The sequence below is a fragment of the Gymnodraco acuticeps genome, unplaced genomic scaffold, assembly GCF_902827175.1.
Source record: "Gymnodraco acuticeps unplaced genomic scaffold, fGymAcu1.1, whole genome shotgun sequence".
Taxonomy (NCBI): Eukaryota; Metazoa; Chordata; class Actinopteri; order Perciformes; family Bathydraconidae; genus Gymnodraco; species Gymnodraco acuticeps.
In genome coordinates, this window is record NW_022991582.1 from 523,770 (window position 1) to 549,865 (window position 26,096).

At 40.2% G+C, this 26,096-nt stretch overlaps 5 protein-coding genes across 9 annotated transcripts; all 5 read right to left on the reverse strand.

Annotated features, from left to right (window-relative positions):
* Positions 1 to 313: 313 nt before the first annotated feature.
* Positions 314 to 9,432, reverse strand: LOC117533727. 4 transcript variants are annotated; one of them, XM_034197627.1, is made up of 11 exons: positions 9,218 to 9,432; positions 6,260 to 6,454; positions 4,824 to 5,033; positions 4,366 to 4,575; positions 3,821 to 4,117; positions 3,531 to 3,641; positions 2,762 to 2,857; positions 2,577 to 2,680; positions 2,365 to 2,473; positions 2,075 to 2,219; positions 314 to 1,866 (listed from the first exon to the last, which is right to left on the reverse strand). In XM_034197627.1, exons 2-11 carry the CDS (start codon positions 6,452 to 6,454, stop codon positions 1,094 to 1,096), a joined length of 2,250 nt encoding a protein of 749 aa, XP_034053518.1. In that variant the 5' UTR covers positions 9,218 to 9,432; the 3' UTR covers positions 314 to 1,093. The 4 variants fall into 4 exon arrangements, with proteins under 4 accessions (XP_034053518.1, XP_034053520.1, XP_034053519.1 ...); XM_034197629.1 differs by lacking the exon at positions 4,824 to 5,033; XM_034197628.1 differs by lacking the exon at positions 4,366 to 4,575.
* Positions 9,433 to 9,669: 237 nt separating this feature from the next.
* On the reverse strand, positions 9,670 to 13,378 carry LOC117533732 (E3 ubiquitin/ISG15 ligase TRIM25-like). The gene is made up of 5 exons (XM_034197637.1): positions 13,312 to 13,378; positions 11,625 to 12,196; positions 11,395 to 11,490; positions 10,821 to 11,054; positions 9,670 to 10,665 (listed from the first exon to the last, which is right to left on the reverse strand). The coding sequence occupies exons 2-5, from the start codon at positions 12,192 to 12,194 to the stop codon at positions 10,510 to 10,512; spliced, it is 1,056 nt and encodes a 351-aa protein (XP_034053528.1). The 5' UTR covers positions 12,195 to 12,196; positions 13,312 to 13,378; the 3' UTR covers positions 9,670 to 10,509.
* A 356-nt stretch (positions 13,379 to 13,734) lies between these two features.
* LOC117533733 (E3 ubiquitin-protein ligase TRIM47-like) lies at positions 13,735 to 16,852 on the reverse strand. The gene is made up of 4 exons (XM_034197638.1): positions 16,789 to 16,852; positions 15,393 to 16,020; positions 14,865 to 15,092; positions 13,735 to 14,751 (listed from the first exon to the last, which is right to left on the reverse strand). Exons 2-4 carry the CDS (start codon positions 15,948 to 15,950, stop codon positions 14,722 to 14,724), a joined length of 816 nt encoding a protein of 271 aa, XP_034053529.1. The 5' UTR covers positions 15,951 to 16,020; positions 16,789 to 16,852; the 3' UTR covers positions 13,735 to 14,721.
* A 1,388-nt stretch (positions 16,853 to 18,240) lies between these two features.
* On the reverse strand, positions 18,241 to 23,623 carry si:dkey-46i9.6 (E3 ubiquitin-protein ligase TRIM39). Of its 2 annotated transcripts, XM_034197631.1 has the most exons (7): positions 23,558 to 23,623; positions 21,581 to 22,517; positions 20,985 to 21,080; positions 20,647 to 20,877; positions 20,022 to 20,169; positions 19,876 to 19,902; positions 19,231 to 19,784 (listed from the first exon to the last, which is right to left on the reverse strand). In XM_034197631.1, the coding sequence occupies exons 2-7, from the start codon at positions 22,472 to 22,474 to the stop codon at positions 19,231 to 19,233; spliced, it is 1,950 nt and encodes a 649-aa protein (XP_034053522.1). In that variant the 5' UTR covers positions 22,475 to 22,517; positions 23,558 to 23,623. The 2 variants fall into 2 exon arrangements, with proteins under 2 accessions (XP_034053523.1, XP_034053522.1); XM_034197632.1 differs by lacking the exon at positions 23,558 to 23,623 and having other exon boundaries at positions 18,241 to 19,784; positions 21,581 to 22,474.
* A 381-nt stretch (positions 23,624 to 24,004) lies between these two features.
* LOC117533718 (E3 ubiquitin-protein ligase TRIM39-like) lies at positions 24,005 to 25,880 on the reverse strand (the record flags this gene model as incomplete). The annotated part of the gene is given in 1 exon segment (XM_034197612.1): positions 24,005 to 25,880. A coding segment is annotated over 1 exon segment (539 nt), but the record flags the coding sequence as incomplete, so codon positions are not given.
* Positions 25,881 to 26,096: the final 216 nt, after the last annotated feature.

Genomic DNA, 26,096 nt, shown 5'->3' on the forward strand with positions numbered 1-26,096 from the left:
TGCTCCTGGTGCGCTCTGCCTCTGCTGTGCCCTTCAGCCTCTCTCAGTTTCCGTCTCTGCTCCTGGTGCGCTCTGCCTCTGCTGTGGCCTTCAGCCTCTTTCAGTTTCCGTCTGTCCTCTGCTGCTCTTCTCCTTACCTTTATAGGCGTGTAAATTGGCTCCAGGTGTGGTCCAAACATTTCAAAATAAAAGCATGCAGCAGGAAGTTAAAACCAGTTAAAAAGGCAAACACATTTCAGAGTAAAATCAATAAAAAAAGTATAAAACACACACACTTAAAACCATGCAATAATTAAAATACATTGCCATGTGACATCTGGTTCCACATCATCATTTTTTGGTCTCATTTTAAAAAGGCAAACACATTTCAGAGTAAAATCACACAATAAAAAAGGTATAAAACACACACTAAAACCATGCAATAATGAATAATTAAAATACATTGCCATGTGACAGCATGTTTTCCTTTCAAATGCTTGGTGAGGTTGGCAGTTAAGTTAACGGCAGTGGACAAAAGTTTCTGGCCAGGGCACAACGTACACTCACATTTTCCCCTTAGTTTCAACAAGTTTTAAGTAATGGGAATACCTCCATCCCTCGAATGTTAGCGTTGGCTGCGCCTGCTTCTCGCTTGCCATCACTGCTCTTCAGTCTTCATGCCACCACCAGCGGCCAGCCTCTATCATGTACATTGTGGAATGAGAGCTCGTGCCTAATGCGTAAGCACGCAGCTGAGTAGGCAGTGTCACTGTCACTCTCCCTGGGAAAAGTAACGTTGCGGCAAATTGACGTAACGTTACAAAGTAACGCGTTACACCCAACACTGATGACAATACAGTTAAAATAAAAAAAACTCAGATTACAGTGTAATTAATGTTGGCATGGCTTAATATCATTTTTTTTGCACCATAGGAAAACGAGTTAAAATCAGTACAGGTTTTAAGTTCAACTGGAAGAGTATTCCAGTGCTTGATGGCCGTAAAATGGTGTGAGTTTTGCATACAGTGCCAGGGGGTCTCAGCTGGCCTAACCAAATGTTGTTTGTAATGTAACTAAGCTTTGATGTCCTCCTATAAAGGAGAGACTGTTTCACTCAGAACAGTGCATGCTCTGGGATGGGGATGTTGATGTCCATGATGATGGCCAGGTGATCAGAGATGTGGAGATTGAGGCTGGACAGATGATGGATGGTGAGACCAGTGGAGCAGACCAAGTCCAGGGTGTGACCACCGCAGTGCGTTGGGAAGTTGATGTGTTGAGAGAAGTGGAAGAGGTGAAGGGTTTTCTTAAATTCAGAGGCATATTTGCAGGTCGGGTCGTCAACATGAATGTTAAAATCACCTAAGAGGAGAACAGATGGGGATATGGCAGAAAGCTGAGTGAGAATGACAGAGAGGTCGGAGAGAAAGGAGGGGTTTGACTTCGGGGTACGGTAGATGATGGCTGTGACCAGGGGAGTGGGACCAGAGAGTTTAAAGATCAGGTGTTCAAATGAAGAAACATCAGGGATGGGGATTCTGATAGTTTTTATTTCCTTTCTGATAATAGCAGCTATACCACCACCCCTTAGTGGGCGAGGTTTGTCAATGTATGTGAATCCTGCTGGGGTGATTTCATTTAAAAGAAAAAAATCCTGGGGTTTTTGCCACGTTTCGGTCAGATACAGAAAGTCCAGGTTATTGTCTTTAATGAATTTATTTAGAATGTTGCTTTTATTGTTGATGGAGCGTGTGTTGAGCAGGGCTGCTCTGAGGTGACGTTGCATTGGGGGGGGTTGTGTGGACCGGGGGATTGGAAGGAGATTGGTCAGATTCACGTGTTGTTTGTTGTAATGGCGTAGTGTGGGCGTGCGACTCATCTTGGGTTCTGTAGAAAGAGAAATAGTGTTAGATTTAAAAACATTACGTGATATGCAATAGGCAAGGAATAGGTTTTTGCTTTAAATGTAACGCCTGTAGAATAAGAAAAACATCTTCATTCAGATTGATTCCCTACGAGTCTTGTTTTATTATTTTACGAAACTCAAAGAACGCAATGGTGCTTGAGTTTTCACGTTTTAACGTCAAGAACATACCAACAGAAGAGAGTTTTTCAAGTTCCTGGTGAATTTTTTCCATCATGCTCGATGTTGTAGCTCTCAGTGACCCAAAGGAGAATGAAGTGTCAACAGTTAAATGTTTCCAATCTCGAGAATCATCCAGGCCTGTTTTAGGAAGACCCTGTGGGATAAATGTCACATTCTCAGTATAAACCTTTTAGTGTCCCCTGGATCTGGATATTGTCCGTGCATACTGACATCTAGCATTATAGAGGCCAAATGACTTGTTTAATGATAGAAAAATGCCAACGGTTTGGATGTCTTACCTGCCAGTCGCCATTTTCTTCCCACTCATCAATGGTCTGAAAGATTTTGTCAATTTCCTTCTGCAGCTTCTTGACCTGATCTTTTCCTTCTCTACTCACTCTCTGTCTCCTAAAATAACATACAGTAACAATAGGCAGTGTCATTTATTGATGACCTTAACATTGGTGCAGTTAATGTCATAAATCACTGCGATATTTACTGAGCCACCCACCTCTCCTCCAGAGGTTGAAGGGCCTCCTGCCAAGAGTCCTCCACCACTTTCATCACCTCTGAGAAAACGCTGTTGATCTCCAGACATTCGGCATCCAAGCCGCCCTGAAAAGAGTAACGGATGATGAGGATGTTGAAAAAAACCTTAATCAAAGGAGAAAATGTAAATAATCTGCTTCGGCTCACCATGCAGGCTTTTACAGATGATGTGACTTCAGAAATCTTCTGTTCTCTTGTCTGCATTTTCTGCTGTAAATCAGCCCTTATCATGTCTTGCCTCATCTGGAGTAAAGTCACAAAGTACTTTTATTAGATTGCCAATACAGTAAAGGCCAATAAAAGCTGAGGGGAGCATAACTTCCATTTAAACCCATCCGAAGCTCATGGGACAATACCTTAACACAACAAATATGCACCTGCTGGTGGCACTAGAAGATGGGAACTGGGAAACACCCATGGCCCAAGGATATAACATCTAGTGACCAGAAATGTCTTCAATAGCAATTTGGCAATGTATCTTGAAGATGTTGAAAAACTGGACGAGTAATCCTTGATATCATGGTACGAAAAGTGAGGACTATGCTAAATTCTTTAAACAGGTATTCTTTGAAATGGCCAGTAGGGGGTGACAACAAAGGTTGGAAGCCTATGAGTTTGAAACAATTGAGCTACTGAGCAGCTTTCATATGAATACATGGCTCCAACACTGACTACTTTCACTTCTTATACAGATATGGATAGCATTACGTCAAAAGTCAAAGTTCTACCAAAGGCTGTAGGATGCTTCCTGTGGGCACCGTGGATATCAGTACCACATTTCATGGAGCTTCATTTGAGAGTTGTTGAAATATTTAAGACCAGACCATAGTGGTGAACCAACAGACCTAACAATAGGCAAACATTTCATACTGCTAGTTTTATCTAATTAAACATTGTATAATTTAAAGTGAAGTGCCTCTTGTGATTTTTGAGCCTCCATCTCCTTCTCCATCTCCTTTAATTGGAAGGCAGTGGGCCTTGAGCTGTGGTTGTTGGAAGTTGTTGGAAGTTCCCAGTACTGCTCCACCTAAAGGAGGAAGGCACTTAGTGCAAGCTAGACCCAAATATAGTATACATTTCAGGCTGCAATGGATCTATTAAAGAAGGTACATTTAAAAGCGATGCATCGTTACAACAAGGAATTCTCTAAACTCCATCAATCAGGTAGGATTTACTCTCCAGCGGGACATTCAAATAACATGAGACCTGTTGTAGCTGCTGTGCACCGGTGGAGAAATCGAGCGCTCTACGAACGTTGTTGGTGTTTTGATGAGTTTTGCTGTGGTAGGGGGGAGTCAAAGTGTTGTCTATTTTGATTGAAGGTCCACTGTCAGCATTTGTATACTTGTAACCTGTAAATCTAAATTGTTCACTCTCAGGGGTTTCCATTCCCCTCGGTGTGCATCCCATCATCCCCTGGTGAGTCCTCAGACCCTGGTAGGTGGTGACGTTGGACCATCCGCAGTAGCACATCTGCATGCTCTTGTCTGATGTGTTGGTTATCTTTAGAGGTCACACACATAAACAAAGCACTTACTCCACATTTATCGAAGCAACAATTGCTTCTCAACATCTTCTGGAACGATGTAAAGCTAAGGCAACATGATAATTATTCTCACGGTCCACAATACAGTCATTCTTAATTGTGGTTTGAACCAAGACATCATGTTTGTCATTATTTTAACTAAAAGACTAAGTTTATTTGTTTTTATGTATAGGAACTCATAATCTATACATTTGTTAGAATGTACCTCCTTCTGGACTAGAGTAATCCAGCTATTGGATCCAATGTTGGAAGATGTAATGTAATTTGGAAATCTGATTTGTTCCCTCTCAGGGATACTCATTCCCCTCTGTGCGCATCCCATCATCCCCTGGTGAGTCCTCAGACCATGGTAGGTGGTGACGTTGGACCATCCGCAGTCGCACATCTGCATGCTCTTGTCTGATGTGTTGGTTATCTTTAGAGGTCACACACATAAACAAAGCACTTACTCCACATTTATCGAAGCAACAATTGCTTCTCAACATCTTCTGGAATGATGTAAAGCTAAGGCAACATGATAATTATTCTCACAGTCCACAATACAGTCATTCTTAATTGTGGTTTGAATCAAGACATCATGTTTGTCATTATTTTAACTAAAAGACTAAGTGTATTTGTTTTTATGTATAGGAACTCATAATCTATACATTTGTTAGAATGTACCTCCTTCCAGACTGGAGTAATCCAGCTATTGGATCCAATGTCGGAAGATGTAATGTCATTTGGAAATCTGATTTGTTCCCTCTCAGGGATTTCCATTCCCCTCGGTGTGCATCCCATCATCCCCTGGTGAATCCTCAGACCATGGTAGGTGGTGACTTTGGACCATCCGCAGTCGCACATCTGCATGCTCTTGTCTGATGTGTTGGTTATCTTTAGAGGTCACACACATAAACAAAGCACTTACTCCACATTTATCGAAGCAACAATTGCTTCTCAACATCTTCTGGAACGATGTAAAGCTAAGGCGACATGATAATTATTCTCACGGTCCACAATACAGTCATTCTTAATTGTGGTTTGAATCAAGACATCATGTTTGTCATTATTTTAACTAAAAGACTAAGTTTATTTGTTTTTATGTATAAGAACTAGGGGTGTAACGGTTCACAGAAGTCACGGTTCGGTTCGTACCTCGGTTTGGAGGTCACGGTTCGGTACGGTTCGGTACAACAAGAAAAAGCAAAAAAAAGTCCCAAATGCATAATTCCAGGTTTGTTGTTATTTATGTTTGAACAGTAGTGCAAGTTTCAGTTTAAAAATAAAGAACTGACATTTTGAATAATTAACTGTATTAAACAGTTAAAAACAAACCATACACAGTACACTCAGATGGCCATATTATCTATAATGGCTGATGTCAAACAAAAAGGTTTCATTAAGCTGTAAAGCTAAAAAGAATGTCTTGAAAATATGACATCATAAATAATAAGAAAGTGTTTCAAGAGCGCAAAGTCGTTGAAAAACATATGCCAAAAGCTTCCGTTATTTATTTTGGTCTCACGGGTTTCATGTCTGTTGGCTTCTTAAAAACAGCGGGCATCAGCTGTTGAACTGCTGTTGTCTTTTGCCGGGCTCCGGTGATTGGCAAATCTGGGTGATGCCTTCTGATATGATTTAGCATGCTTGGCGTGTGTTCACATTAGCATACCGCACCGCTATCTAACAACGGTGACACACCGTCCTCGTCCGATCCACCACTCGCACTCCATCGTTATTGTAGTCCACAGGGAACCCGAAATGTTCCCACACAGCTGATTTAAAAGAAGCAGGTGGGTTCTAGCTCCTGTGTGTTATCTGACATCGCCATACTAACTGTTCTTCTTGTATTTTGTTCGTTTTGTTGTTGTGTTTCTTCTTGTTCTTCATTTGTTGTTTAAGGGCGGCTGGCAAACAGCTTTTAGGCGCAATACCGCCCCCTGGATTATATATAGTGTAGTGGATACTGCCCTGAATGACAGATTTTGTTCCCACTCTAAAAAAAAAAAGGCGTATTCGTCGTGTGACTGCGTGTGCCGAACCGTGACGGTACGGGACGAATACGGATACCGTTACACCCCTAATAGGAACTCATAATCTATACATTTGTTAGAATGTACCTCCTTCCGGACTGGAGTAATCCAGCTATTGGATCCAATGTCGGAAGATGTAATGTAATTTGGTAATCTGATTTGTTCCCTCTCAGGGATACTCATTCCCCTCTGTGTGCATCCCATCTTCCCCTGGTGAATCCTCAGACCATGGTAGGTGGTGACGTTGGACCATCCGCAGTGGCAAACCTGCATGCTGGACATCTGTAGAGGTCACACACAGACATTAGGAAAGGACGTGCTCCACATAGAAGCAACACATGCCACCCAAGATGTTCAGAGTTCACAGGAGGTCTCTGCTTTGTATCTATTAAAACTTAATTGCATTTGAGGCAAATCACCGTTTTCCTTAGATTGAATGTAAATAAAGATTTCTTAAAACTTAATTGTTATGGGGACATTTGAAGAAGAAATTAAAACCCAATTTTAAGATCTTAATTGTCACCAGATGAGTCCCCAAAAGTCATTATTGATGTGGTTAAAGATGACTGAGATTAGACAGTGATTAGTCGCCCTCTAGAGGTACTCTACAGTACTTCGTGTTACATTGACAAATACTTACCTAAAAGTAATCTAAAATAGCGTAGATACAGCATGTCAGGGATAATTATCTATTAGTATGTAGAAAAAGCATTATTTTAAAACAGTATACAACTTAAAATAGGGTTAGATCAATCAGTGAATAAGTAAATAAATAAAAAATTATATAATGAGAACAAAATATTTTATTAGTCATCATTTCTCATGTATGTATTCAATCATTATTTCTTATATACATTGTAACAATTTTGTATCTTAAAAAATGCTACTATGTGTGTAAGATAGGTTTGAACAAACTGGGAAATTAAAAACATTAATCATAGGAAACTTTATTTACATATTTTTGCAGTCTATTAAACGATTATATTTTCCACACACTCCCCACTGTGTTTATTGTAGCGTGGGCAGGGTTGGGTTGTAACGGAATACATGTAGATCTCTGTGTGCACGGCGCTGGAGAGAGCAATGTATTATATATTAATTTAAATGAATCTGTATTCCTTGTAAAAAACACAAATAAAAACATGTTCTTGCTGTTCAAATTCTTAGCAGTTTGTTTGTGTATGTATTTGTGTATAGATGTTGCAACAGAGCTTTGGCAATACTGTATGCAGGGGTTAAATTGGCACACGTTCACTAAGCCGAAAAAAACCGATATCCGGTCTCAGAGCTCTGCTATTTTAAAGTAAAGTCAACACATATTGAGCCTAAATATAGTCTATATTAATAAGAACGAGAAAAGTTTTAACATATATATCGTTTATGACAAACATATGAGAAATGTGCGAGGGTGATGATGACGTCAGAGCATCGTCCTCTGTGCCAGGGCTTAGACAATTTAACCCCTGTAACTATGGTCATGCTACTCAAGCGATTGAATTGAGAGAGAGAGAGATATAGAGAGAGAGAAATGCAGCGTGTCTGTGAGCGAGCAGCCCCCTGCACACAGACGAGAGAGCAGGGCCGGTTCTAACCAATTTGCTGCCCTAGACAGGCAAGAGTTTAGCTGGAGACCAACCCCCCCTGCCAGTAGAAAAGATAAAAGTATCCAAGGAATACACAACAGAATATATAATTAATAAATGAAAAATCTCTACAAAAGACAAATACACTACAAAAAACGTATTGACATAGATAATATACATAAACAAGGCTTCAAATGTATTCAGTATTGTATAAACATGTTTTAATTGGGGTGTGGACGTCGCATCTTCTAGGGGGGTCCAGGGGTATGCCCCCCCGGAAAGAAATGTTTGAACATTTTAAAGTAAAATGCTTCAATCTGGTGCACTTTGAGCACACAATTACTATTGATTAGATCCAGGGGGTACAACTCTAAACACCCATATGAAAAAAGATCTGTTTACATTTTAATAACCAAATAAGTATGTGAACATAACCAACAACCTAACATAGCCAATAACAAATAAATGTAACTTATTTTATTTGTATTGTTCATCTTATTTTACCTATAGTTAATGTTTATTTATGCATATTCTTTTATCTCTCCAGTTTTAAACGATATTTTTGGTTTACTGTCGTATACATTGAAATTATTTAAAACCTGTTTATTCCAATAATTATAAAGGTGTGCATTGGAAATATTTGTTTTCATAAATTGCATTTATCTCTCTCGCTCGCTCGCTCCCACGCCCACTTTGGCTGTGAGCTGCGGACGCCTGATAAGCCAGCAGTGTTGGCTTATCAGGCGATGGGCGCTGTAAGTGATGAAAGTGGGGGGTGTTGGCCGCGGACGCCTGATAAGCCACAGTGTTGGCTGTAAGTGATGAAAGTGGGGGCCAACACACCCCACTTTCATCACTTACAGCGCCCATCGTCTAGGGCAAATGAAAAGTGTAACCGGGGTGAAAAGGGTGTTAGATTTACTTAATTGTGAATATTGTTACATCAAGGCCGAAAATTAGGATGAGCGGGCAGAGCGGCGACAGTCACAAAGGGTTTTTCCCTCCCAGAGCTGCAAGCGCAGCGCTGCCCCAGATATGGCGCCCTAGGCAAAAAGATCAGTGGTGGAAGTAACGAATAATTTACTTAAGTACTGTAGGCTACTTAAGTAAGATTTTGAGGTTGCACTCAAGTTTTTAAATTGTACTTCTATTCCCCTACAATTTAGAGGTCAATAGTGTACTTTAACTTCACTAAACATTTGTAATACCTTTAGCTTCTTTACAGATTTGGATTAATGATCTGAAATATAATATACACTTAAATCAGACTTTAGTTACACCTGGAGTAAATTCACAACCCTGCAGTATACAAAGTCATTCAAACTAGCTGCACCTTTACCAGCTTTCATAACACTTAAATGCATCAATAATTATAATCAAAACATATCATATATATTATTCTGAAATGAAATCTGCATTATGAGTACTTTTACTTCAGATTGGCTGTCAAGCTGCATCTTACCTTGTCTCTCTCTCCTCGCGATCCTCTGAGTGATCTGTCTCTCGGTCTCTCCTCCTATTTGTTCATTCTGAACTGTTTCAATTTCGTTTCTGACAACAACAAATATGCATTCCCTAAAATCCCCCCACCTGCACACGATATCATGTTGAACAACACCTTAAAAAAAGAAGAAGAAACTCATCTCTTTTTCATTTCCTGTGCATCTAATAAAATAAGTGGCCTTTTGGCGTAGCAAAGAGCTAACACACAATTAATACATCTGATTGTGTATTTGTATATTTTCAAATTCTAGCGCACTCGAGCTGGTTTCTCCAAAATGACCTACCCCACCTTTAAAGTACAACAAATAAAAGGCTAATTTGAAAAATGATTCATGAGAGTTCCTGTTTCACAAAAATAGTGCCTTTTTTGTGAAACAGGAAATCTCACACAAAATGAAAAGAGAAACTTGATTTGTTATCAATAGTTTATTTTTTATTTATGTAATAATTCAAAAATATGTTATTACAGTATATGTTGTAAATATTGAGGGTACATTGTATGAAGACACAGACTTGATATTTCCTGCCCAGTAAAATAATCCCCTCTCCACCCAATCAAAGAAAGTAAATACAAAAAAAGATATCATTGTTTGTAATTAAGTTGAATAAATCTTATACTATCAATTTTACCAATTTGTTCATAAAACAGTGTTAAACCTTTGAATGCATTTAGCCTGTATCATGGCTGTATATGAAAATGTCCCCATTCAGTAGCTCATAAAGCCAAGCTACTGGTATTAAGCTACAGCTTTGTTGAAGGTTGTATATGATAAAGTATGAAAAACATGAATATAATACATAAAGACACTCAGTATTTTGTGGTCTTTTCAATGACACCGCCACCTACTACGCCACCCTAATGCTAATGGGAAATGTAGCTGAACTAGCATCCCCTAATATTGCATTATTATTCCCAAAGGCTTGTTTTCAGCACACCGTGTTGCCGACTCATCATTTATAGTTCCACCTACAAGTTCACAAAACATTTTATAAATTCTGATTCTACAGATTCCTCACAACTCTGCTATTGATTAATTATTGCAAAGTCATCAAGCTTCGATGGGGAAGGATTTACCAAACTCCCAGAAAAAGACAACATTTTAACTGCTAGTCTTGCACTTTCTTCACTTCATTGACATCCTTCTCGCAATGTTTCACAGCAGAAATGATCAAAGGACCAGAGTTTTTCTCCTCGTGAGGACTGAATCAATTTTGTCAACATTTTAGATCTTAACATTCATTATCATGATTTTAACTTTTACCAATGGAGGTCAGCTTGTCCAGTTGCTGTTGAAATTGTTCCAACATGGCTGTTGTGGTCTTTCTCATGGTGCCAAAAGACACTGATGTGTCAAACTCTACCTTCGTTGAGTCTTTCAAGTCCAACTCTTGAAGTGATGGGTACCTCTGAGACAAAGAAAGAGGAAGAGTGTTGGGATTTACCAACAGACATACAGAGAATAAGATCAAATCATACAAGCCACAGTAGCTGGACTGGTTGTTGCTCGACATGTAAACAAATGACCCCACTGTATTACACAAACAAGGTCCATTCCTCTCACCTGAAGGAAAAGGATGTGATCTTCAAGCGCAGATATATCGTCCAGCTGAGAGACCGTTTTCTCAAGTTCTCTAATCTCTTTTTCCAAATTCTCTTTGATGTATTTTGCATCTTTCTCCACAACCTCCCTTCTGTCGTTTAGTGGCTTAAGAGCCGCAGCTTGGGCTTCCTCCACATTGGCAATCAAAGCGCTGAACACACCCTCAATATCCCACCACTCTTTGTCCATTTGGTCCTGAAATGATTCAGGGTTAGGGTTAGAATTTATTTGGATTGCTTCAACGCTAGTCACAGTTTAACTAAATCTGGAGAGAGCAATTCTGGCACAGGTTGGGTGTTTTAGAGCTGAACCAATAGCCTAGATGGGTAAGCTGTAGATAAAGGTCAATATTTATAGCAACTGGCCCAAGTACCAGCATTTTTATTTGCAAGGGAAACTTTAAATACCACACTATGTTTCCGCTTAATTGTCATACTCTTTGAGAACTTGCTCAGCCAGTTTTGAAGACTGGTCTGATTGGTTTTCAATCCAAGTTAACCCAAGGAAGCTAACATTTGTCTCTCTTGCAGCTTACCTTGCAGCTCTTTAGAGATGTATTAATCTCATCCACTCGTGTTTTTCTCTTCTTAATCTTCTCTTGCAAGTCTGCCTTTGTGTTGTCAAGCTTGACCTGTAAACACAGAAAAGCAAGTCAATACCTCAGCAAACCCTGCCTTTGTGTACCTTCTTAAAGTGTGTTTGCATATTGATTTGCACAACATGGATTCAAGCTAAAATATAGCACTGTCAAGACTTTGAATTCACCTTCTTCTGTTCCCATTCGTGTTCAGTAGACACAACCTCCCCCTGATCTTCTTCCAAACAGCGTACACAAATGCATTTCTCCCTCTTTCTGCTGTATAGCTCCAAGGGCCGTCCATGCTTCAGACAGGCCCTCTCATCCAGGTTCTCGACAGGATGCACCAACTTGTGGCACTTCAACCTTTCAGTTGAAGAATGATTCTCAAGGTGGGTCAAACAATATGACGCAAGGCACACAAGGCAGGACTTTGTAGCCTTGAGCTTTCGTTCTGTGCAAATGTCACAGGCCACTTCGCCGGGCGCCCCGGTGTACTTCTCAACGTCTTCCTTCGGGATCTTTTTCACCTGCTCGACAATGCTTCTCAGGACGATGTTCGACTCTGGGGTTTTCATCAGATGCTGCTTGCATAGTGGGCACGCTTGAACACTGAGACTAAAGTTACGTTGCAAACATTTCTTACAAAAAGAGTGGCCACAAGCTGTAGTGACGGGATCCTCAAATAGATCTAGGCAGATGGAGCATTGCAATTGCTTCTCCAGTGAGGGGGTGGGTGATGCTGCAGCGGAGGCCATATCTGCTTAAAGACAACATCAATATGTTATAAGTATAATAAATCCCACTTCATTATTTTGTTGTTGGAATTTTAGTTTTGCTTTGTCCTCATACCTTGAATACTTAATAACTTAAGGCAAAGAGACGTGTGTACATTTTGTCCAACATTGGGTATTGTTGCCAGATGACAGGATAATCATAAATGCAAAAACATAGCATATGTGGAGATGAGTGAAAGAGTAACTTCATAGTATTTGCATCTCATTTCCCAGCCACATCAGGCCTATATAGCTTGCAGCAACCACACCCTTACATGTTAGTGCTAGAGTGAATGTAAAAGGAACATCTGCTATTTGCTCTATGTTTAACATGTTTGTTCTTGATTTATAAGTCTTTTAAATAAAAGCTCAGAATGAACTCAAAGAGATTTAACACACATATGATTCTCAATACGATCATTACTCTACCATTTACCTACTTTTTAATCTTTACTTCTAGTATTGGTATGTATAGTTTCCTACTGATCCGTTGAGATTTTGAAATATTATAGTTGGATGGTTCTGAAAAGATTGACATTATTTATTCATTTATTTTCCAGTTGCTGAGATGTTTTGGATTTCATTACTCCTTTTCCACCCAGGACTGTGTGTTATTATTGAGCAAAAGATCTACAAAACATTTTTAGAACAGCCACTATAGCTTTTGATTAATTCCAATAATTCCACTGCAGTTTAACCCTGTTGCATGCTGTTGTATCTTTGTCATAACTAATTATTGCAAGCATCATTCATTTTCTGAACAGCAAGAACACATACAAAAACACTCTAATTGTACCTCAAAGGTATTACAGGTGACGCCCTATAAAAGCCTCACGTGTGTGGGTGTGTGAGCGGGTTAGATCACAAAAGCAAAAAGCATCCGAACTTACGGAGCAAACTATTGCAGTAAGATAATACCCTGTCTAAAACACAGCATGTGAACACACTGGAATTAAATGTTGCAAGTGCTTGACATTGTATAGTAGTATCAGTAAAAAGGTTAACAGAACCTTAACATGATAATCTAACATGTTCTGGTACTACCTTTAAAACTAACCATTAATAGAAAGTAATTTGATGTAGTAGAGTGTGATATTACCTTTCAGCTATTGAAATGCTGTGTAACTCGTAGGTGTCTGTGTCTTTCTCTCTCCACTCGCACCTGGTGTGTGTGTGTGTGTGTGTGCGTGTGTGTGTCCTTCCTCTTGGCCGTCCGTACTCTACTGCTAAGTTTCGTTTCCGTTTAAAGGTTCTTCCAGCTACTTCCTTCTCTCAAAGGGGCATGTGGGTGTGAAAATGAGCAACCAAATCATCTGTTTGTCTGCTGAAGAATGAGTTCCCTGTTTGGCAAGTGAAAATAACAGATCAAATATTGGACTTGCCTTTGAAAAAGTAAAAGGTTTTAGTCTCTGAGGCTCAAGATTGACTGGTAGACTGAAAGTTATTCAATTCCATAAGGTTCATAATCAATGTTTTGAGGGAAAAGAGTAACAAAAGAAAAGCATAAATAGTGTTTTATTAATTTGTCCAAAGGCATATAAAAAAGGAAAAACATTAAACATTTGAACACTGAACGATTGCACTGCATTATCCAGAAATCACATCATTCACCCAGACATGAATTACATTCAAACAATACAAGATATTGTGTACACCCTGGATCAAGTTCAGTTCTTGTTTTGATGTTGTTTCGAGGTTTCCTGCTCTGTAGAAATAATTATTCATATTTTATTTGCTCAATATTCTTGTTTTAAAGAAAAGTGAGCTTAACATTTCAACAGGGAATACATTTCAATGACTCTGTTTAAACAAAATGTTGACATCTTGGGAAATATGCTTATTAGCTTTCTGGTGGATCGTTAGGTAAGGAGATCAATACCATTGTCTCACATGTCTGTTAATTATGTCCATCAGCCAGTTAGCCTAGCTTAGCACAATGACTGTAAACCCTGGAAAACAGCTAGCATGAGGGTGGGGGCATTAGCAACACATGATAAACATGTTCAATATTAAGCTGAAGAGAATAGGTAGATTTTGTTACATTTTGCTAGTGTTTATGCTAAGCTAGCAGACATTAGCCCTGTAGTTTACTTTATTGATTGAAAGGTAGTGAGAAGCTCCATACGACTGTCACATGTGTTTGTAAATTAGCAGTAAATTAGCCTAGCGTAGCACGAAGACTGGCAACCGCTAGGAAGCAGCTAGCATCAGGCTGGGCATGTGAAATATTGAGCATTCGAAATTATGATATGTAGATTATTTGTACAGTTTGATAGTCTTTATGCTAAACTACGCTAACAGACTTTAGCCTTATTTTGTACGGTCAAATGTGGGGGTGGTATTGATCCTCTAATCTAACCCTCAACTAGAGAGTGAAAACAATCCTATTAAGCAAACACATGGTCCCACAATATATGCTGCTGTACATAATCAATAAATTATAGAAAATAAATAAAAAATAACTTTGTTCATGTCCTCTTTAAGGTGAATCGTCCACATGTTCGTCCATTCACCAAGACCAAGCAGTGAGTAGAAATGACTGTAAAGAAGAGAGACAACAACAAAGAATCAGTGGTTGTTGACTATTGTTTGACATCATAAATATTGCTAATGAAAGAGAATATTGAGATGGTTTTTCATAGTGGTGCAGACCTGCAGGAAGTGGAGGTCGTCTTCAATCTGTGAGAGCTGCTCTATCTCCGTGTTTCTGCTCTGCAGCTCCGAGATTTCTTCCTCTAGTTGTTTGATTAGCTGTTTATTTTGTGCCCATGCCTCTTTTGGATTTCCTCCACCGAGGTCTAACGCTTGAACCTCCTCTACTTTACTCAGTGTCTCTTGAATCGCTTGCTGAAGTTTCATCCTTCTCCACTTTAGTTTGACCTGTCAAAAAACAAAACCGTTATGTTACGGTATGCAAGACAGACCTGCGTTTATCAGTGAGAACATGTCAAGGATTTAATTTGGAACTCAATGAGTAATTGATGTTAATATCCTTTTCAAAGATTGTTTTGTATGAACTTGTGACGAAATTATGTTTTAATTCATTGTCGTGCCAGGGTACTGTTTTGCACAATCAAGACAAGATTTTTTAAAGTAAAGCTTTCTGTCATAGAAGTGGTCAAACACCGGTGGCATTACGGGAAAAATGTTTGCTTAGCTGCCGTTTTTTTAAGACTCTACCTTCTTCTTTGTAGCTTCCTTGTTGATAGAAAGGATGTGATGGCCCCTGTGTTCTGTGTGGGCGCACATGGAGCAGATGCATGTTCGATCACTCCTACAGAACCTGTTCAACTGCTTCCCATGCAGCCTGCAGACAGAGTCCTCCAGGTTCTTCACCACACTGATCAGAAGATGGCGCCCAAGCTCTTCACTCCGGTAGTGCGGCTCCAGATGAGCGGCACAGTACGAGGCCAGGCACTTCACGCAGGACTTGACTGCTCTGTGTTTCACTGGGCAGAAATCACACAGAACCTCTCCAGCTTTTAATGGCAAATCTCCCTCTTTATTCAGGGCACCAGCATGCAGTGTTTGGTCTGTTTTGAGCTGTGGCCTGCTGGGGAAAAAGGCCTTGCAGAGGGGACACTGACAGGCCTTACTGATCCTCCAGTATTCCCCTATACAGCCCAGGCAGAAGCAGTGACCACAGGGGAGGGAGGCGGGCCTGCTGAACTCATCCAGACAGATGCAGCACTGAGGAGGCTCGGACATCACACTCTGCGTGTGTGTGTTCGTAAGCATGCAGATGGTGTGATGGTGTATCAGCAGACACAGATGATGGTGTATTCCATTGGTTGTTGATTTACGGTATCTGTACAGTGAACAAATGTGTGTTAGCATATACATGAGAAGGTTTCTCTTATAAACACTTTTGCAATTTACTATTCATTTTGGTAGAATTTATTTTCTATTTGGTAATGTTACCTGCTCCTCTAATCATTTTGAAGTTCAAAAGTGTTTGAACTCATGTAATGCTTGACAACACTGCTGCTGGAACAAAATGAATTCCCAATTTGAGAGGAATAGAGTATCTATCTACAGCAGATAATGTTGATTACCTGACGTTGTACAGTAGATGCTTAAAGAGGTTATTTTCACTCTTATCGAGGCCAGAAGTAACACACTAGTGTTGGAGGACACATTATATAGAAATACATACGTACTGTAAGAGGAAATAAATAAATGATATATGCGTTAGTGTTGTTTTTGTATTGTTGGTTGGATAAAATACCCTTTTAACATGGACATGCCATGAGTATGGATGATACACTGGCATCCATTCAGAAGAGTTGTGAGGAAACTATGTCATGTAGTCGTGTGGTTATTTCCAAAATATACAGATTAAGATTAGTTCAAGAGAGCAATTGTATTGTTACATATACAGTCAAAGTATTTACAGTAAAAATATATTTCTGGTTGTTTATTTATCATTTCAGTGTAGAAGTGAAACTGACTCTTAATGTAAATGTAGTAAAGTAATAGATAGTTGATCATCACACACTGTCACTTCCATTTAAAGCACAACACTTTAGCCTACTTATAGATACAGCATTTAAATTCAATTTTAAAGCTCACATACCTTTCTTGAGCAGTTACCAGCTTGTGTCCCCTGAGGCTCTTACAGTGTTGTGTTGCACTCTTATCAGCTGGTTCCTCCTCTGTAGGTAGACACACCTATCAGTGCTGGGAAGGAGGGCTGTCCTGTTGGACTCTGTCATTTCCTGAACACTCATAAAATCAGGTACACCTGATAAAGCAGGTGATGTTTACTCATAAAAATGTAGCCGCAACTCCAAAAAAGGGCAACGAAAAAACAAGAGAATCTTAGTAATAATGCAACGACACACTATAGTCAAACATTTTTATAGAATGACGTCATAATGGAAGAAAACAATTTTTGTCATGCATTGTGCTGTTGTGAAATCAGTTATGGTATACTGTAGTTGATTACACATTCATCCAAGCTCTGTTGGTGCACATTTTTCACGTGAACTAACTATTCGCTATAACCTTTCTCTCACTAGTAGTGGAAGTAGTAGTACTAGAAGTTATTGTCAACATTTGAAGAGTCCGATTGGGGTTTTATTAGCCCACGAATCAGTCTTGTCCAAGTGATGAGCAGCAGCTGAGACAGGTCTTTGATGATGTTCAGAAATATCGGATAATCCTCCGGCATTGATGACATTATGGGTTCTGTGAAGGGGGAAATGTGATCAATATGCTAAAACATATATTTCTTGTGATAAGAATAGCGATCATGAAACAAATGGCTAAAAGATAATAACTTAATAAACTCACAATGGATTAACCTAGTAATTGAAATATATGGAATGGAGAAAACAACTATGAGAATTAGAAACCAAATGCATAACTTTGAGGAAAGATGGGAAAAGTGTAGAACACTATAATGAAGACTTATAAGGAACATACAAATTGACATACTGAATACCTGAGTGTTAATATTGTTTCCATTCTTTTATTTGTATTATTATTGCTATTATTATTATTATCTCATTTCGGATTTGTCAACTGTTATGTAGTTAATTCATATATCTATATGTGTTTAGTTTGTCATGTATGCTTTGTGAATAATTTCTTAAAATTCAAATAAATGCTAGAACATAACATTTGTAGGTGGAAAAGAGCCCAAAAGTTACATCTTGAGAATCAGGTCAATACTTATGGCTGTTTAGAATACAATGAGTCCGTTGCGCATGAATGAACTTGCAGATTTGTTTCCTGCATCACATTACTACATTTCTGTATTTCAAAATCAAAACCAAAAGAAAAAACAGCTAAATGATTTGAAAGAATGACACACCAGATTTTCCATGGTTCTTCAGTATTTTCCAAAGGACTGAACTACCTCTCACAAACACATGATAGGTCTACGCTATCATTTATCGCACCACAAACAATGCAATAATCATCACTCATGACGAGAAGAGCCCTGAAGGCGCTTTGGTTACTGTAAGTGGTCAAAATACATTTGACTGAAATGAAAACTGTTTTTTTCAAGAAAGACAAATACTGAGATTTCTTCAAGGAACATTTATTGTTATAAATCATGAACTCACGTAGCAACCTTAGCCGTATCAATCACACTTGATTAAAAATCAACATGCAATCTGGAAATCTGGAAACTACACTTTCTTTAGATTTTATGAAATGTCATGCGGTTAGAAGCGGTAATTATAGAAACTACATGTTCTTGCTGAGAGTTACATGAAAGACCAACTGTTTCAAAACTGTTTTTTACTTTTATGTCTGAATGGTAAATATTGTAAGCTTAGCATAAGTACTGGAAACAGCTAGCCTGCGTCTGTACAAGTTCACTTCTTATAAATCATATTAGTTGTGCAAAACAAAGAAGAAATATTTTTGAACATACTGTAAAACCCCCATTTATGCTAAGCGAACTCACTGCTCTATCCTGTGTCTCAATTTTGGTTACTTTCATGTTGTAGGCTACACTGTTAACTTGCTGGTATACATTTCAATCTAGCTAGCTAGCATTGGCGTTATCGTTTGCTGTACCAAATAATTACAGACTGCTTAATTAACCAAATAATCATACTGATGGCTTAAACCTGATAACATGGGGTATCTAGAGAAACAATCAAATATGTGTTGCTTAACAACTGCCATCATTACTTGTTTCTCCCCTTTTACTAAGTAGACGATATGGCGACCATTAAGGGATGAGATGTGCGAGTACACCTTCCCGCTACGCATAACGCAAAACAGTTTTCAAGTGAGAGAAAATTAAAATCAGATTTAGTGATGAGAGTTGTATTTTATGATGTATTTTTCCCAAAATGTCAAACTATCCCTTTAAGGCTTCATATAACATGAACAGATATAATACATAAGTTGTTGAATCAATATATTGTAGGGCTACACTGTAAATGTAATACATATACAGGATTTGATCAGAGCAAGTATGGCGGCTGCAACATAACACAGTCAGTTTTCACTCTCGTACATATTTTCAGTGCTGTTTTTACTGTCAAACGTGTCCTTAGCTTTGCTTGATCGGGCTCTTCTCAATCACAGTAGATATCACAATGGTATCAGAGGCTTTGTCGCAGCAGTACAGGTAGAAGAAGGGCAAGATCTTCTCTGTGAACGTATCTTTGAATGTGTAAATGTGGGTCAAAGCCTTCACATCATAAAAGGACACTTGCCCCTCCTCGTAGTCCACGTACACGCCCACTCGCTTGAGCTTGGGGTCGATGGCAAGCGGTAACGGCGGGGATGTTGACACACGATACCCCTGGCCTTTCTTCATGGCCAGAGCCCAGTAGCCTTGGGAAGTACTTATAGCAATTTTGCCCTTCCTGTTGACCGAAGACCTGGCCACACCCATGTACCAGTCATCCTTGTCCCCCACCTGGACCTCCCAGTAATGTCTTCCTGAGGTGAAGCCCTCGCGGCCCAGGACGACGACCACGGTGTCGAAGCGTTGAGGATGATCTGGGAGGTCCTGCCATGCACCCAGGTGTCTCACCTGATGCCTGTCCTGAGAAAGCTGCAACCAGGGGTTGGCGGACTCAGGGTCCAGGGTTACGTCCACTATAGAAACACGAGACATAATGAAAGATTTATTTTGTTTGACAGTTTCAAGATGATGAAAAGAAAACCACACTGAGTGCCAAACAAATACCTGTATATTTCAGAATCTTCTTGATCTCTGTGGAAAAACAGAAGAAAACGATAAGATAAAGTGTCCATCTTATCCTGGCGATGCTCTCAATTCACTCTCAAACAAAACAGATAAAATCTGTATTTCAATGTTAAAGGAAATCGTACCACTTTCCGCCAGTTTGCGGATCATTTCCTTTAATGCTACCTCCAGTTTGGACAAAGATCTCCTGATCATGCCGACACACATGGCAGTGGGAACACTGGTCTCAGACCAGTCTTTGACAGAAGGAGGAGTGCTAAGGGCTGGGAAGCTCTACGGAGAGATAAAGCATAAGAAAGGAAATAGAATTAGGTTAGTCAATACACAAATATATCCAGAATTTCTATTCAAATTAGAATATGTTGCAAGCCTGCACATATGTATTTACAAAACCTTCAGTAATAATCCAATTTATTTCTATTTTGGACTACTCTTTAAGGCAGCCTGCAGTACATTTTTTATGATTTGCCTTTGGGTTGCACTGCATTTTAGAACAGGGCACTGTTGTTTGAGCACAAATCAAATGGTGTAAGAAAAGTAAAGGAAAGGGTTTATTTTACCAGCATATACTCCTAAACTATTTCTCCTTGCAATCGAAAGCTACCGTGGTAACTGTAGCTCTCGTTCAATTTCTGAAATGTAGCATGAAACATAGATGCCAAACATCCCAACATTAGATGATTTGGATCTTAAAGATCTTAAACCTTTAGGTGGTCGCCAACTTCTCTTTACACAACAATGCTCTTCCACCTTTAAGAAGTGAATGTGGTCTGTCCGAGCCACGATTTCCAGGTCTGTGTTCCTCCTCTTCAGCTCAGCGATTTCCTGCTCCAGTCCAGCGACAAGGCCGTCAGCCCACCTCTCCGTCTGCCTCTGCTTCTCCTCTATGCCCAAAACCAGCTCGCCCTGAGTCTTATGGATGGAGCGAACCAGCTCTGAGACGACCTGCATGCTCTCCTCGACCTCCCTCTGAGCGCTGGCCTGGAAAATACACAATACTCTGCTCAACGTTGGATAATAACCTTTGTTTAAATGCATCACACTGGAGTTTAATGGGCCATTCTGTGTTTGAGCTCAGCAGGACTCACTTTGTTTTCTTCCACGCAGAGTTTGATCTCATGCAACTTTTTCTCTCTCTCCTGGATCATCTGCTGGATGTCTATTTCTGTCATCTTCAGCTGCGCCTGCACACACAAACAAAGCCGATGACAGGCAAAAACATGTCACCACAAACATATCCGTCTTTACTTTTATTGTTGTAGTTTCGGTTTTGGGGGCAAACGCATGGAGCATTGCCCGTGCTGATATGAATACTTTGTCGTGGGGACGTGGTTTAAATGATCTTCAACATAAACACTTTTAGGTAATATAATGTGGTTGATCAGTAAGAGGTCAGAGTAGATCAATTCCAAGATTGGGAAAAAACAAATAAACCTTTTTGAAAGTGTTATAATATGGTTAGTTACAATTTATGTTTTACAAGTAATAGGGGCACAGTCAAGTGATGGTTCCCAGTGTATATGACAACAATCCCCAATCGTCTAATCAGGAAATCATTTTCGTTTTGACGGTTGAAAGATCACATTTTCTTTGGCTTTCTCAATCAAACAAACACCACCAATGAGGTGTCTACCTTGAAAGCCCCTCTACTAACTGATATAAGAAAACATGGATTGATTTTTACCTTTTTCTCCATCCATTCCCTCTCCACGGGGACGGTGTAGTGCGCCCGGTGGTCGGTCTCGGTGCAGAGGACGCACACACAGGTCTGGTCCTTCTTACAAAAGAGCTCCAGGAGCCTCTCGTGCTTCGGACACATCCGGTCCTCCATGTTGGCGACGGGCTCCATCAGCTTGTGCTTGGTGAACCGGGCCGAATGAGCCTTCAGGTGCTCCTCGCAGTAGGAGGTGAGACACACGAGGCAGGATTTGATGGCTTTTGGTCTGCCGTCGCCCAGGCAAACATCACAGAATACCTCCTCCCAAGCAGGAAGTGGGAGTAAAGAGGAGGGAGGTGAAGGAGTAGGGATTTGAGGTGAAGGTGGGGGGGATATTTGGAGCAGTGGAGGTGGTTCCTGATCTGGTGAGGGTGGAGGAGATCTTCTGGGTGCTGGCACAGGGGGGATAAGCGGTGGTAAATCCTCTGGGAGAAGCATTTTCTCTTCCTTACTTCTCACCTCCTCCCGAACATCTTGCTTCTGCTCCTCCTCCAAAAGCCTCTCCTCATCCTCCTTTTTCTTTCTTTCCATCGTCCACTTCTTCTCCCTCACGCCTTCCACCTCCTCGCTCACCTTTTCTTCCGCACTTCTAACCCTGATCTCCTTGAACTGCTCTGCGATTTCCCTCAGCACCGTGTTGACGCTAATGTCCGGCCTCTTGCAGAAAGACTTCTTACACATAGGGCACTGGTACAAAGGGCTGGTTTTCCAGTATCCCAGGATGCAGCCCTGGCAGAAGTTGTGTCCGCAGGGGATGGACACGGGGTTGGTGAAGACGTCCAGACAGATGGAGCAGTGCACCTGCTCTTCAGAAAGGTTCCCGGTGGAGGCCATTCCTGCACAGCAGATTGGCAGGGTCATTTTCAGCGCAAGCAACCAGGCTCTGAACCGGGCATCAAACCTGCTGTGATATTAAGGGGCGCTCGGGTTAGATGGCATGACTTTAAGTGAGGTCATTTCATGCAAAATTATAAAGCAAAGCATGACAGGACTCTATCTCAAACTCAAGCCAGATATCGGAAATATCTCGGTTTGTAATAAATGAGCCCTTGCAAGATTTGGGGAGTGTTGTTTATATTATTCCTTTTATTCGTTTTTAAAGGAGACATATCATTGTCGTTTTCAGGTTCATACTTGCATTTTAGGTTTCTACTACATATTTATTGATAAAAAAATACTTTATTTTTCTCATACCGTCTAATTAAAAATACTTTTCTAAGGCCTCGGTTTAAAACGCTCCATTTTGAATGAAACTGCTCTGATTGGCTTGCAAGATAAAAATAGAGCAGCTTTGCAAAGATAATTAATTGGTATTTAATTTAAACACATTACAAAAGCATTTTTAGAATATATTGAGCGGAATATATAAGAGTTGGAAAAAAAACTTTTCAGCATTCTCTGGTGGACGAACAACATTATGGCAACACTGTTTTAAAGTTACCTCAAACATATTTTTGACCAACAAATATCTATATATTTGTGATAATCGTATACCTGCCTTTAATATTTAAATAATATCTGCTTTCTGAACAAGTCATGTGTCTCTTTACTTAAGCTGCAGCTAAATATATCACGCTTGTTGATTTATTTTGAGTGTGTATGAAGCCGTAAGTGAGTTTGACTTTTCCTCGAGACGAGGCCTAGTGCACTTATTCACAGCAGGCCGGATTAACAACTTTCCAAACATATTAATCTAGCCAGTGACTTGTTTTGCTGTACTCTAAACATGGAAACAGAAAAACAAAACTTGATAGAAGGGTTTATTCTGTTTAACTACAGAGAAAAGGCCTTAGCACAGATCATAGACACTTACTGCCAATCAGTGATACAAATTATACAAACAACACTCCCCAAATAGATCTACTGGTGCACAGAGATGTGATGGTAAGGAAATGAAAATGCAGTGGAGGACAAGAAGACGATAGAAAAAGCAGAAGCACTCACCAGAGAGCAGCTGACTCAGAGCTCCGCTGTACACTGACACATGAGACAGGCTATAACCACTGCCACCTCCACTGCCCCCTCCAAAAGACCCAAAATATATCCCCCCTCCTCCCCTCTTTTTACCCCAGATACAAATGTATACCCTCTGGCCCTTAAGCAGGAGGAATGGCTTCAAACTCTTCTGCAGGGGAGTTATGGTTGATCTTTTCAGGCCATATTTGTAGTTTTTTTAAGGCATCATGTGATTTTTGTAATGTAAGATGACAATACAACTATTTGGATTTAACTACTTTAACTGCTTTCAATTTAGTTCATGGGTTTTTTGCTACTTTGTTTACCACTTGTAGGTGATAGCTGAATGCTAGTTAGCAGCTACTTAGCTTAGCTTAGTTTAGCATTTTAATATATTATGTTTATGAGTGCAGAATCAAGGAAGAAAATTCTGCATTATTTGTGATTGATCATCTTTATTAGAAAGTTAGGAAAAAGGGTACAAAAGCAGACATTTGATATCAAAATACAGAACGGTTTCAATTTCGGAACATGTTTAAAAACAACCATTGTCATACAGAGTCCTACAGTTTCAGTATGTGCAAAAAAAATCTGCAAACAAGCAGATCCAGGATTTTGGCTCCTATTACGTCATTGGCGACGTCCGGCACACGTGACATGTCCCAACCTATCGTCTCCGGCACACATGACACGTCCCAACCTATCGTCTCCGTATACGGTCGTCTAGCTGAATCCCCTCTCGCAGCTGTGTGTCTGTGTATTCAGCAGGATGTCTGCAGGAGGCACTTAGAGTAAAGTTGTTATATATAATACATATAATGGCCCTGTTCTAGCGGTAAACCCTTAAGAAAGAACATGTCAAGCTATGTGCTGTATCAGAAACAATGCGCGGCGTGTTTTGGGAGTAATATCTTCTGTTTAAATTAGCAAGCATGCTAACGCTAACGCTGTAGGCCACTGGAGAGAATATGTGTAACATGATGTCCTTGCGGTAAACCCTGCGAGAGAGAAACGTTTGAGCTCCATACTGTTTCAGAAATAATGCTTCAAGTGGTTGGGAGCATAATATGGCATTTAATCACTGCAGCGTTTAGCTGAGTTTCTCCCGGTAGAAAACTCTTAGCAGGGGAAAGCTGCGTGACGCTACAAAGGGACGTAGCTAGCAGCAGCCGTTCCATTTAAAGCAGAATCAGCCCTTTTGGAACAGGGCTGGAATAGAGGGGTATGAGCAGTATGAGGCATGGCTACAACGGGTGATCTGTTTGGTATTTTAAGCAAAAAACTTCACAGACATGTTTTGCATAGGTATGGCCCTACAATATATGTTTCAAATATAGCATAATAGGTCCACTTTAAGATAAAGGTATACAGGATGAGGCAACAATTTGTAACTTTTAAATAACCAAATTGTAAATACATCTCTTACATTTTGGTTTCCCGGGATCCAAACACACCAAACATTCACAATGCTTTGGTTGTATTACTTTGAAACAGTCACTCTGTTAGTCATTGTCCCTTAAAATATCTGTATTGAGCCTGATATAGCTTAAACTAATGCAATAACGTGCACATACTATGAGAACATGTTGTACTGGGTAGTTTTGACATGAAAAATGTCTTGCTTTGAGGCTTTGTTATTAAGATGACAGTACAACTGTTTTAGGGTTGGCTTGTTAAGAAGAAGACAAATGATGTTCAAAGACCAAATAAATGGCAAAATGATCTGATTAGATTAGATAAAAAGTATGGGCACTTAACCTGTTGAATTGATCTCAGGTGTGTTTAACAGAGCTTATCATGAGAGGCGCAGAGTTCTTCCCCTCCTGGGTGAGGCAGGGGCTGAAGATTGGGTACAGACTCTCGTTGAAGGTATCTACGAACGTGTAGAGATGCAGACGCGCCTTCACGTCGTAGAAGCAAATCTGGCCCCCTTCGTAATCCAGGAAGATTCCCACCTTACTGGGCTGGGACGGCAGCAGCAGAGGGAGGCGGGACGAAGCCAAAGCCTTCACCTCCCCGTTCTTCAGCCACAGGCACCAGAACCCCCCCTCGGGACTCAGCTTGATCTCCCCCTTGCGTCGGGCCGAGGTGCCAGCCATGCCGAGCGTCCAGGCCGTCTTGTGCCCCATGTCCACCTCCCAGTAGTGGCGCCCGGAGGTGAGGCCTTCTCGACCCAGGACGAAGAGGGCGGGGCTGAAGCGCTTGGGACCCTCGCTGTGGGAGGTCTTACGCTCTTCGTATCTCACCTGGCGGCCGTCTTCGGACACAACCAGGTTCCTCTGGGCCGTGGCAGGGTCTAAAATCACCTCACCTGGAAATCGAACAATAATAAAACATTATATAACAAAATGTAGTTTCATAATAATGGATTGTCTGCTTGATGCAACAGTAAACATATATAAAGACTGTCCAAAATGTCCCTGTTACAGTTGTTATGGCACTCTTAATTTAATGATAGACCAATGTTATCAGTTGATTAAATGGCCATTATTATTGGGTGCTTAGATTTAAGGTGGTATGGCTCTAT